This window comes from Astyanax mexicanus, chromosome 24, assembly GCF_023375975.1.
Source record: "Astyanax mexicanus isolate ESR-SI-001 chromosome 24, AstMex3_surface, whole genome shotgun sequence".
In the NCBI taxonomy this organism is placed as follows: Eukaryota; Metazoa; Chordata; class Actinopteri; order Characiformes; family Acestrorhamphidae; genus Astyanax; species Astyanax mexicanus.
In genome coordinates, this window is record NC_064431.1 from 13,556,120 (window position 1) to 13,569,664 (window position 13,545).

The 13,545-nt window shown below is 39.3% G+C and overlaps 1 protein-coding gene across 2 annotated transcripts in view; it reads left to right on the forward strand.

Annotated features, from left to right (window-relative positions):
- The window catches only part of iars1 (isoleucyl-tRNA synthetase 1), a 147,805-nt gene extending 134,695 nt beyond the window's left edge, over positions 1–13,110 (forward strand). For both annotated transcript variants that reach the window (XM_022682414.2, XM_022682413.2), the window contains exons 32-34: positions 1,769–1,912; positions 4,507–4,659; positions 12,781–13,110. In XM_022682414.2, the coding sequence (XP_022538135.2) occupies positions 1,769–1,912; positions 4,507–4,659; positions 12,781–12,860 (377 nt within the window). In that variant the 3' untranslated portion in view covers positions 12,861–13,110. The remainder of the gene's footprint in view (positions 1–1,768; positions 1,913–4,506; positions 4,660–12,780) is intronic.
- The last annotated feature ends 435 nt before the right edge of the window (positions 13,111–13,545 follow it).

Sequence of the window (13,545 nt, forward strand, 5' to 3'; positions counted from 1 at the left end):
GATAACTGCAGTACTTAACATCTAATAAAAGCTAAAGTAATTAAGCTTACATCTGGCTAACATCTACTTGAAGAGATAACATCTAGAAAACATAATTTACAATAGTTAACATCTAGCAAAACCAATATAGTATAGAAAAAAAATCTCAAGAAAATCAGCTAGACTAGTTAACATCTAATTAACATCAGCTAAAGTGGTTAACGTACTAAGCATCGGCTAGAATAGTTAACATCGGCTAGTGAACATCTAGCATAATCCAGATAGAATAGTTAACATCTAGAGAATGTCAGCTACAGAGCAGTTAGCATGAAGAGAACATCAGTTAGAACACAAATGTTAAATTCAGATGTTTAATTGTTCTTAACCATGTGAAATAACCTGTGAGAGGAAAGAGAAAATACTGGTTTGTAGCCAAAATTAGCTAAAATAATTACCATCTAGTTAACATCAGCCGGAGTACAGAGTACTTAACATATTGTAAGCATTGGCTATAGTAGATAACATCGGCTAGTAAACATCTACTAAAATCTAGATAGAATAAAACATCTAAAAAAACATAAGCTATATGTATGTATCAGTTAACTTCAGTTAACATCTAACCAACATCTGCTGAAACAGATTACCTTTATGGAACCCCATACAGAATTATAATTATTATTATTGTTATTATTAGAAGCTCTGCATCTTTTTTGTTCAGCTATTTCCCATTTTCTGCAAATAAATGCTGTAAATGAGAATATTTTTATTTGGAATTTGGGAGAAATGCTGTCGTAGTTTATAGAATAAAAAACTATGTTCATTTTACTCAAACATAAACCTATAAAAAGAAAAAAAAAAATTCCAGATCTGTATATACTGAGTAATAAGTCATTAACATTAGCATCGACAGTGTTATACAGACCCCTCAGCTCTGAACTCTGAAGCAGTGTTTTGTGGGTTTAGCAGTTTTAGCTGAAGGTGCAACGCTGAGGATGATTAATAATCATACTGCAGCTCTTTTATCGACTGGCTTTCATGTGGCAGCGATGCTTTGTTGTCTGGTCCTGATGTTGTTTTTGCTGGAAGATGAAGGAGAGAGAATTGATTGGAATGAAGGATCCAGTCGGATCTGGTTCTGCCGGCGGAACAGCTGCGGAGCAGTGGCGATGGAACTCGGAGGAACCATTAATGAGCAGCTTAGCGAGATTAGCGGCGCTGGTGAGGGGACCGGGCTGATGAGCTTGATGAATGCCCATTATCTCTGTCATTAATTATGAGTAAAAGACGAGGCACAATGCAGCACTGCAGCACACACCTCCAGCCTCGGCGCTGAGCCGCTCAGCGTCCCGTGATTTACGGCCTGGCTGCTGTAGGAAGGGCTGAGGAACGCTTGAGCATCAAGGTTAGAGCTGCGCTGATCCTGCAGCTCATGGTTTGGAGGTGTTGTCATATGAATGTGTTGATTTGTTTGCTTGTATTGCTGTCTGGCCACACCCACTTTTGTTTGTTCCTTGTAGATTAAACAAGATCAAACATTCAAAGCTTGAGTTTGAACTTGTAACCATGGTAAATGTGAAACAACTTATATAACCACTGCTTTAAAAAATTGAAGTTAGAGAAACTCCAGTGTGAAATAAATAAACTAAATAAGAAATGATTCAGTCTTTTCACTTAATTAAAAATGTTTTATTTCCATTTACAGATGCAAACGAATGTTGCCAAATATTCAGTGATATCTTGGATGTAAATGAACCTCACACGACTGTACTTGGTGTCTTTTTATATACAGAGTTGAAGGCCAGTACCGATCTTCTAGCACTGAGTGGGAAGACCCTGTGGGTGACCTCCGGGGCCAGTCCTAAAGAAGTGAACGGTTCAGATGCTCTTATCTGTCCCTACATCAACCTGCAACTCGTCAATGCCAGTCCTGCAGGTACATCTTCCCTTAACTTCTGTTCCACAGGACCCGATGAAAGACCACAATAAATGGCCACCTTTGTTTCCTTTGTGTCATTTGGCCCTGTAGTGGAAAGGCAGGCGACAAATGGCCACCTTTCCACTACAGGGCCAAAAGATACAAATCCAGACTGTATCATTCCGCCCTGGAATGGACCCTTATTTTATTTGCTGTGTTGGTTAATCAAGACTAAGAATTTAGTGGTGTTTTATCAGTGGTCTTCTTTATTAAGCATGCCAGTGGCTGGCTTTGTACAAAATTGCTAATGCAGCACTAGCATGTCATCGACCAGTCTCTTTCTGTTTCGTAAAATTAGCATGTTAAGGACCAGGATTATTCCACATCTCTAAGGCAGTGCTAGCACACCAACGAATATGCTCATCAACATTATTATTAGAGATGCATGATAAGGGTGTGCCATATTGTATCGTACGCAATAATATCACCAACATTTTTGAGTATCATAAACGATATTATACCCTGAAAAATTGTGCCATATCTCCCACACTTAATGATCACATCAGGGTACTACTTTTTTGTTGCTTTTTTTTAGCAAAAGTAAAATTCACACTTTTCTCATTTCCCATTAAATATCTACTAAAGACAGATTATATCTGTCCAGTATCATTTATTTTACTTTAATCCTGGATATATGGAGATTTGTGGAGTGCATTATTAAAATAATATTAATAATCTTATTAATGTCATTCTCACCTGAAGATCACTCAATCTCTGCACGGATATCGCAGTGTCTCTCTGACATATCCTCATGGATGAAGGAGCATCACCTTCAATTAAATCTCTCAAAGACTGAACTTCTGGTCATACCAGCAAAACCATCTTTTCAACACAACTTCTCTATAAGTATCGACTCTCTCTCTCTCTCACCGACAAAGGTTGCTAGGAACCTGGGTGTCATGGTTGATGACCAGCTTCTCTTCACGCACCATGTGGCCTCAGTTGCTCGATCCTGCCGCTTCGCGCTTTATAACATCAGAAAAATTAGACCGTTTCTGACGCAACAGGCCACCCAACTCCTGGTACAAGCAGTCGTCATCTCACGCCTCGACTACTGCAATGCCCTGCTAAGTGGCCTCCCGGCCTGTGTAGTAAAACCACTTCAAATGATTCAGAATGCAGCAGCACATCTGGTCTTCAACCAGCCAAAACGGGCACATGTCACCCCGCTGCTCACTGAGCTCCATTGGCTACCAGTTGATGCTCGCATCAAATTCAAAACTCTTACAATCAAGGTGATGACAGAACAGCTCCTTCCTACTTGCACTCACTCCTGAAGGCTTACGCTACCTCCCGGCCGCTGCGCTCCTCCAATGAACCCTCCAATGAGGCCCTGATACCAACATCAGATACCTAGTGAATATTGCTGCACTGATGAACAAACAACTTCATTACTCAAGTTTACATTAACCGATTAAATATTTAGTCCCAGATCCACAGACCGAGGAGAAGAGAGCATGAGCAAGCAAGCGAGAGAAAACCAGAGAGAACGAAATGTAACAGCTCAGCAAAAGTGCTGCGGACTCACGTTTAGTTTTTTGCCTCATGCCGCCAGTAAGACCAGCACTAGTTTAATGGTGCCCGGGGATCCTGAGCTCAGCTCCCCAGGGCTGCTAGACCTTCAGTGGACGAACACCTGGATCATCCACCTTAACGACAAAGACTTTATACATCCAACCTGAAGAAAAAAAAAGTAAAGAAAAACACTGTTAAATTGAACTTATTTTAAGTGAAACTTCAAAACGCTGCTCGCTCAGCCTACCCTACTCCAGCTGATAGAAACTTCCTGTATTTCCTATAGTCTCATCTTCTAACTGGCTGATATGGTTCTGGTGTCACATGAAGATGCTGAACAGATTAACATATGTCCTTAAAGCAAAGGAAAAAAAAACATATTTAAATATTTTAACTTTCACTCTTACAACAAAACTCAAAATTAACAAGACTGTTGCATTGCACTACTTTACATTAGCGACTACACTGTTACATGATGCTCCTGATTGCTTTATTGAAAGTGTGTATCGGTATTGGAGAGTATAACAGTGCATATGCTTGTTCTTGGTTGGAAAAAATTATGTTGTTACATCACTAATTGCTGTGACCAGAATAATGCAATGTTAGCATCTTGGATACAGGCCTTGTCCCACATCGCTAACGCACCAGGAGCATGCAGGCAACCAGGCTTGTCCCACATCGCTAACGCGATGTTAGCATGCCAGCGACACGCTATGGTGACTAGAAAATATTGTGTGCCTCTGTGATCAGAAGCTGAAGCAGAAAGGCAGCCCATGACTTAATGTTTATTAATTATGCTGAAAAACTGTTTATTAAAGTGCACGTCAGTTTTATAATTAGTCATCTAATCTCTTAAACTCTTCAAAGCGTTTTATTCTTTACGGAAACTTAGACTGCAGAAGCATTTGATAATTATATGCTAAACAGTTTGCTTTGGCGTATCTTGTGGAATCCCTCAGGGCTCTATTGTAGAATCTATATGATTTTTAATAGTGTATCTGTTTTTAATTGTTGAATATTTCCCGTCTCTTGTACAGAGTGTTTGAGTGGGGACGTGGGCACGCTGTTCCTGACTAATCCGGTGGGTCAGAATGAGCTGCAGCACGCGGAGCTGCTGAGCGAGGCTGCGAAGGTGTTCGGCCTGAGGGGAAGGAGGCTTAAACTCTACACAGACGAGGATCTGAGCAACGGTAGGTCTTCTCTTAACAAGCAGAGTCAGAAAAAAGTCAGAAAAAACTTTTAGTTTCCTGCTGTCCTTTTCTTGACCCCAACAAATGTTTTTAGCACATTTTGTACTTAATTTATTTTCTGTTATCTGTTTTCTTTAAAAACACATTAGTACACTTCAGACTCTTACATAATTTCAGTGCATTCAGTGCTAATGGCAAGTAGCAATATAAAAATCCTTATAAAATAATACTCCTTTAGTGCCAGGCTGCTGCACCCGCAGTGTGTGAAGGAGTAGAATATAAAAGGTATAGTAAAATATATAGTAAAATATAAAGTAAAAGTATAAAATGCTTCCTACCTTCCTTATGAAGGGTTCTGTATGCATTTTGCTTGTTTTAGGGTAAATACATTTATTGGGGATAATGGAGATTGTTTAAATAGTTTTTTTTTCATACTTTTTCATAATTTGGAGTTGAATATTGTGTTTTTAATATGTATCAGAAACCTTTATATGGTCATTAAAGAGTATATATTTTTGTAAAATATGAAAAGCATTAGTAAAATATATTGGTAAAGAGATGAATGTTTTGAATGATTTGGTATGTTTTTATTTATTTGTGTATTTATTTATTTTATTAGGCATAAGTATTAGAAATGCCTGTACTGGTCAATTAAAATAAATAAACAATTTAAAATCTTAAATGTTATTTAATATTAGCTATAACATATTAACTTATAACTCATAAATACGAATATTCGGTTAACTTGAGCAAAGAAAATCCTCAAAAAAAACAAAAAAAAAAAACTATTTTGCCACAAAAATAACTTTTCTAGTTTTTTTTTAATCTAACTTTTCTAAAATTATTTTTTTTTCCTTTGGGAAAAAAATGGGGTAATCAGTAGGTTTTGCTGTCGGATGAGAACAGACTGATTTTAACTTCGGCATTAATACACTGACAATACTGCTCACTAATGCACACATTAACACACGCTAAATGTGAATATGTTACCTAGGTAACCAATATTTACGTACCATGTTTTTCGCACTGTAAGGTGCACTCAAAATCCTTTCATTTTCCCAAAAATCATCAGTGCTCCTTATAAATGCATATTATGTATGAATTTTACAGTCAGGTTGTAAGGAGCAGTAAAGCCACTCCACTGAAGTACAGGGTTATACAGGAGTTTCAGTTTAGTTCTCCAGCACCGAGACTTGAGTAGCATTAGCATTAGCCACTAACCGCTATTTCCCCATTCAGAGGTGAGTGTTATCAGCCTGTAGCCTGCTGCTAACCCCGGCTAGCACTGCTTGAGCAGCATTAGCATTTCCCACTAAGTGCTAGCTCTTTCATTAATCAGAGGTGAGTATATCAGACTGTAGTCTGCGTGTTTACCGTGTTAAAACAAGCTGCATGTGACGAACCAATAGCTAAAATCACCCTGGCTTACTGGAACACTTAGGGTTCTTCAGTGGTGAGTTGTCAGGCAGCTAGCAGTTAGCCCCTAATGCTAATGCTCCAGCCTTATTGGTGGGGACATTTGGTAATCTAATTGTACTGTACAGAAGTGCTTTGCTCACCCAAAAACACAGTTTTCAGGAGAGAAATCTGTGTAGATTAATATCAAGCGTTTGTTTTTTTTATTAGTTTTGTTTACTTAGCTTAGCTCACCACCTCACCACCACCCAACGGTGAGACCTGCTGAATTAGAATTAGAAGTCTCTTATAATCCTTATAATCTGGAGCACCTTATGTATGAAAATAGACATTTATTGATAGTGCGCCTTCTAGTGTGAAAAATACGGTGACTGTCTGCCAACATAATTGCGTATACTATGCACATGTACACTAGGGGGCAGCACATTTTATCCTGGAGCCAATCAAATCACTTGAGTTCAGGTGGAGGCCGTTTTGATTTTCGTTGCTCCAGTTTCTCCCATCTGATTACTCATCACAGCGTTAACGTTTCCTGCAACCCCTAATTTTCAATGGAGGTTAAGCCGAGACCCTGAACTAAGATCAATATGGCATGAGCTGTATCTAATCCAGGGAAGTGTGGTTTCCACTTTCACCCCTTCCATGTTCCTGTTGCACTGCAGGAGCTCTGCTGTAGAGTTCTACTTCTGTTCTGGTTTAGAGTGTTGAGAAGGAGCAGGATGATATGGGCAAAATGTGCATCACTATATAGTTCTTAATTTCGATCAGTACAATCTATTTCTAATATCAATGTAACAATTGCACCCTGAAGGAAGTGTGGGATTGCAATTTTATTCAGAAGGAAGATAAAAGTTACCAGGACTAATACGTTATTTTAAATTTACCGTTGGACTGATATTGGTCATATTTATCGACCCTATACAGAAATAGTGTGTTAATACATGTATAACATGGCAACATGCCAGATATCTTAGCATGTAGAGAGTTGTAGAGGTTCCTAATGGTGTCCTGCGATAATTCATTCTGTGCAGCTTGAATATCCTCAATATTCTTACATAGTTCCTGATGCAGATGTTTCACTTAGGAAAGGTCTGGTTATGCAGGTAACAATTTAAGGCACGATCTTGAGATGATAGCAGGATGTTGACTAACATTGTCCTGTTGAAATAGTGCACGGCAGTGCGTGTTCATTAATGTAATTTTGGGGTGTTAAAGGAGGACTCCAGTGTGAAATTAACTTTGGGTGTATTAAAACATAATAAAGAGAACTAACCTTTGATGAATAGCCCACCTCCGCTCTCCCACAGCTTTTCAAGATCCAGCAATTTTGTTCAGTTTGTCCAAACAGGCTAGAATGGGTTTTAATGGGGCATATTCTTGCCCCTGCAGATAAATCGCTTTTTACACCGTTATCCAGGCTCAAAGTAGCTCCACACTTCATTGGTAGAATCCAGAGAGCCCTGACATTTAAAACAAGCCATTAAGAACTTTTAAAGTGCACAAGAAATTGATCAAAAACACTGTGTGCATTATCTACATCTCCGGCTGCTGCCATCTTAACGTAAAGTCACGATTGAGTAGAATGACGAGCACATAATGTTTCAGCCTGGAAACGCACAAATGAGAACCATTGTCTTCTTTTCCCTTCTCGTACTCTGTTATGCCGGCTGAAGCTGCAGTCCGAGCACAGCACACATCCCGGCCATGTCTTCTTCACGCGTACAGCATGTACTTCCGTCAACATTACGTGCTCGTCACTCTACTGATCATGACTTTACTTTAAGATGGCGGCTCCCAGGGTTTAGGCTACGCTAAGGGTTGTAAACAGTGTTTTTAATAAACTTCTTGTGCGCTTTTAAAGTTATCAATGCCTCGTTTTAAATGTCAGGGCTCTCCGTGTTCTGCCAAGGAGTTGTGGAGCTACTTTGAGTCTGGATAAAAGCGTAAAAAGCGATTTATCTGCAGGGGCAAAAATATGCCCCATTAAAAACCCATTTTAACCTATTTGGACAAACTGCACAAAATTGCTGGATCTCGGAAAGCTGCGGAAGAAAAGAGGTGGTCTTTTTAACAAAGATTAGTACTCTTTATCATGTTTTATTACACCCAAAATTAATTTCACACCAGAGTTCTCCTTTAATGTGTCCGTAGTTTAGACCAAACCTGATCTGGCTTTGTATAAAATTTCACCCAACACTATGTATCACATCTGGCTTTCTGGAAGTTAAATTTTGAGAGCTATAGTTTATCAGAAATGTTTGTAAGTAAATTTTTAAATGGAGGAAAATGGCAGTAGTTCCACAGTGTAACGTAGAATGATTAGAAATTTAAATATACACAAATAATAAATGAAATGAATATTGTGTATTACACAATATTAAAGAGGCTGATAATTAAAGGCTTCAGGCTAGGAGGCTAACTGTGAATGAATAACTCAGGAAGAATGGAAGAATTTTCATTATCTCCTCAACATGAAGATTTTTGTCATGTCTCAGCTTTTCAGAAACACTTTTATATATAAAAAGGTGTTTTCACTTTTATTTATGAGTCTACACTGAACACTGAGCCTCAGGGGGCTTGGATTGGGTGGGGTGAGTTTCTGATGAGAACAGATTACAGATATCTTATTTGTTCATATTACCTGAAAGAAGAGAGAATAGAAGAGAGTTTAATCATGGGGAAACTCTTAACATCTCAAACCAAACAATATTGAGCACATTAAAAATGTCATCCAAATTAATCCATCTCTGCACATCACTACATTACTTAACCCTTAGTTAACTACTGTATAAAATATCTGATTTTTATGACTGATTTTTTGCACTATAAGGCACACTGGATTATAAGACACACTATCTATAAATGTCTTATTTCTGGTCTTTTTTTAATACATAAGGTGCCCCAGATTATAAGGCACATTATGTGACACTAGTAAGGAACAGGGGTGTCGCCATGTTTTCCTACTGATTCAGCAGATCTCGCTGCTGGGTGTTTGGGGGGGGGGGGCTGGTGCTGTTGGGGGGGAGGTGGGTAACTAAGTATATGGGAAAACTAAGCTAAGAAAACAATGCTGTTATTGTTAAAAATATATATATTTTTAAAGTCAAACAAGAGCTGGATATTAATCTACACAGATTTCTCTCCTAAAAACTGTTTAATTCTGTGAGTAAAGCGCTTCCGTTTTTTTTTATTATTTACAGTAAGCTTAGATTTCCAGATTTCCACTAAGGCTGGGTGCAGCAACATTAGCATTAGCAGCTAACCGCTAGTGCTAGCCCACAGCGCTACACTGAGTAACCCTAAGTGTTTTGGGGAAATATTTTCTAGCGGTTCATCCCACGTAGCTTGTTTTAACACGATAAACACGTAGATTACAGTTTGATAATACTCACTTCTGAACAGTGAAAGAGCTAGCGTTTGGTGCAGTTAGTGGCTAATGCTAATTAGCTAATGCGGAGTGGCTAATGCTGCTCCAGCTGTGCTAGCCGGGGTTAGCAGCAGGCTACAGGCTTATAATACTCAAGAGCTGAGCTTAATGGCTAATGCTAATCTTGTTCTAGCCTCAGTACTGGAGAACTAAACTAAAACTCCTGTATATTGCTGTACTTTAGCAGAGTAGCTTTACTGCTCCCTACAACCTGACTGTTAGAATTCATACATTTTTGGGAAAATAAAAAGGTTTTAAGTGCGTCTTATAGTGTGTAAAATAGGGTATGTTTATTAGATCCTGGTATACATTATATATACATTATATCTCTTATTTTATTCTATATTCAATTTGTGTATCTGTATGTAAGCTGCTGGAACACCCTGACCCACAGACCAGAAGGTAACTGGGGCGGGTAAATGACCTGGGATCAGTTTCAGTCATTGGTCACCTGAGTCGTCACTCTGTCAGAATGATGTAAAGAGCACTAATGTCTGATTCACGCTAAACTACCATAATCTAACGTAACGTCACTGAGAGGAAGAAGCTGAGCTCATCTTAAACTGACATACATTTCAACACTGAATTCACTGCACAGTGGATCAGACACAGCAGTGCTGCTGGTGTTTTTAAACACTGTCCTGCAGGCACTGTCCTGTAGGCTGCATACTGTGGGCACTGTCATGGAAGCATTGTGCCCAGTGTGGGCACTGTCCTGTAGTAAGCATCCTATGGGTACTGTCCTGGAAGCATTGTCTTGTAAGAGGTGTTGAGTGTGGAGAATGTTCTGTAAGAGGCATCCTGTGGATATTGTCCTGTATGCGGCATCCTGTGGGCACTGCCCTGTAGGGACTGTCCTGTGGGCAGCATCCTGTAGGGACTGTCCTGTAGCCAGCATCCTGTGGGCAATGTCCTTTGGGCGGAATCCTGTGGGTGCTGTCCTGTGGATATTGTTCTGTAGGCGTGGTCCTGTGGGCACTGTATTGGAGTACTATCCAGGAAGCATTGTCTTGTAGAAGGTGCCCTGTGGGCACTGTCCTGTAGACTGCACCCCGTGGGCACTGTCCTATATGGTGGAGTCCTGTGGGAACTGTCCTGTGGGTGCTGTCCTGTAGGAGGTGTCCTGTGGGTACTGTCCTGTAGGAGGTGTCCTATGGGTACTGTCCTGTTGAAGGTGTCCTGTGGGTACTGTTCTGTAGGAGGCGTCCTATGGGTACTGTCCTGTAGGAGGCATTCTGTGGGCACTGTCCTGTAGGAGGCGTCCTGTGGGCACTGACTGGAGGATAAGCAACCCAAACTGTGCAGCCACAGACTGTGTAATAGAGTAGAGGACAGTGAGAGATTGAACACAGTGTTTAAAAACTCCAGCAGCACTGCTGCATCTGATCCACTCACTGTACCACCAGCACAACACACACTAAAACCTCATACACCACCATCATGCCAGCGGCAACCAGAATTTGGTCATATTGTGTATTTGTGTTTTTTTGGGGGGGAAAAAGCGTATATTTTAGTCAGCACTTCTAATTAAAGCTAACATATGATCCTGGATTCTTCTGAAGCTCTGCTGCTGTTTCTGTAAGACTGAGTGAAGTGAGCTCAGAGTGACCTTGTCGGGGTCAGCCGCTGTTTGTATTGACGATTATCTGGACGGAGGAGGGAGGAATGGGCTGCGCATGCATACCGGCTTCTCATTTACAAATATTGAAAGGGATTTTCTCTATAATCTCCTGAACTGCAGTGTGTCCCCCGGGGGCTGGTGTGTGTGATGAGCTTTAAGATGGGTTTTAATTACTTGGGCTAGTCTAATAGGGGTCTGGAGGTTGTTTATTTTATGCTTAGCTAAAATGCACTCCGATGTTTTTTTTTTTTGCTTTCTTCTCAGTGTGGAAAGTTGTTTAGCAACAAACTCTCTTTCAAACTGGGCTTTAATTGTGGTTTTGGGGTGGTTTTTATTTCCTCTGCCTAATTATTGGACGCTGAAAAAGCAGATGATCAGCATTTTCTGGATCCTGTTGGAAGTCGAGTTGTGCTGAGTGAGTCGGTAAATTCAGGATCTTTATGGATACATTTGGTAGAATCTGCTATATATCGATAATATACCGTAAAAGTGTACGTGTTTATTTTCTGGTGTCTCTGTTTGGGAAAGTGGGTCACATCCCCAAGGCCTCTCCAAGTCATCCTGTCAGACATGAGATTTAGCTGACTGAGTTAAATATGGCCCCTCATTCATCTCAAAACACCCCCCACCCCACCGACTTGCCCAGAAAATATGGCAGACATTCATCTTCTTTCTCATTTTTAACCAAAGCTGATCTGAAGAAAGTTTAAAAGTTCATTTTTAATTGTACAAACAATACCAATTTCAGAATTTTAGACATTCGACAGTCATGGCACCTAATCTATCTTATTTTCGATAAGTATAAGAAATAATCTACAATTTTTTTTAGATTAGGGAAAATTCTACAAACTTTATTTACATCAACAGTACAGTGCAGTGAAAAAGTATTTGCCCTTATTTCTTTTATTAGATTTCTTTGCTTTTTTTGTCATACTTTTTACATATATTTTTTTAGATTAACAAACTTTAATATCAGACAAAGATTACCTGGGATTGCTGTATTAAAAGATGATTTCATTTATTAAAACCCCATGTGAAAAAGTAATTGCCACACCCCCCGAATTACCTGCAATTAACCACAATTACAAAGTAATTTCTAAGGTTTTTGGACTCTAGCGAACCACAATGAGAGCTATTATTCACAAATTGAGAAAACATAAAACACTGGTGAACCTTCCCAGGGCTGACCAGCCTACCGAAATTACTCCAAAAGGACATGAAAAAAGAGATGTGAAAGACTCTTTGTCAGTTACCACTAAAGCTTGATTACAGTTGTTGCTGCTAAGGGTGGCACAACCAAGTTTTTAGCTTTAGGGGAAAACACTTTTTCACAATGGACTGGATTAGTTTGAATAGATTTTTTTTCCATAATAAATGAAATTATCATTCAAAACCTGCTTTTCATATTTAATCAGGTTAAAATCTTAATATATTAAAATGTGTTGTTAATTTAAAAAAATAAAGTATGGTGAAACTAAAACAAAAAGAAATATTTTTCATAGCACTGTGCATATATTATCCTGGGTGTCTAAACTTTTGCATATGAAGGTAGCTAAATCATCCTGTGTACTTTTATTCTTTTGGATGCTTATGGATTTGTGATTTTCCTTTTATGATGCATATTTTAATGGATTTTATTTTTTCTGTTTTATTTCAGAACTGACTGAAACCTCTCTGAAGACCCTCAGCACCAAAACCTTGTTTGTGCAAGTTGTTCCCACCACCGCAGAAGCGTAGAGATATTTAGAGCTGATAATCACAGCTACATCAGTCTCCCGTCAGTCTAAACTCCAGCCTAGTCGCATCCACCCAGTGCATCTCCCTGTGTCTACAGTGCTGCGTGTTTCCTGCCCGATCTCGAATTACCTGGCAACCTGTGAGGTTCAGCAGAACTCTGTTACAAAGGGGCTTTTTCTGTAGTTTCAGTTGGTAAATGAGGAGCGCTGAATGATGTCATTGTGTAATAAATGGATTCTGGGCTAATAAAGATGGCATGGGTGTTTTTCTCTCTAGAGAAATCGGAGGATTTACAAAGGGAAATGCCAGGCCTGCATATTAAATCATCACTTCCAGAACGCTCCATTGTCTTTCCTGCAGCGTTTGAATTAGAGACACAGGAAAGCAGACAATACGACTCTCACGCCAGTTAATTATTGATTATAATAATTCCAATAAAGCTCCCGGTGCCGTCTTGTCTTTGAGGGGAATTCATTTAGCTGGGCCTCGGGTTTATTATGTCTGCGGTAACACTGTTCAGCAGCTGTCTGCTAGGGATGCTAGGGAGTCTAAGTATTGCAGAATTATATTTTACAATATTTTAGGTATATTGATTCTTAAAAACTCAGTAACGATATTTGAATTATAGTATAAATTAAAATTGGTGTCAAAGTTGTTCATTTGTTTTTTAAAACCCCAACCACTA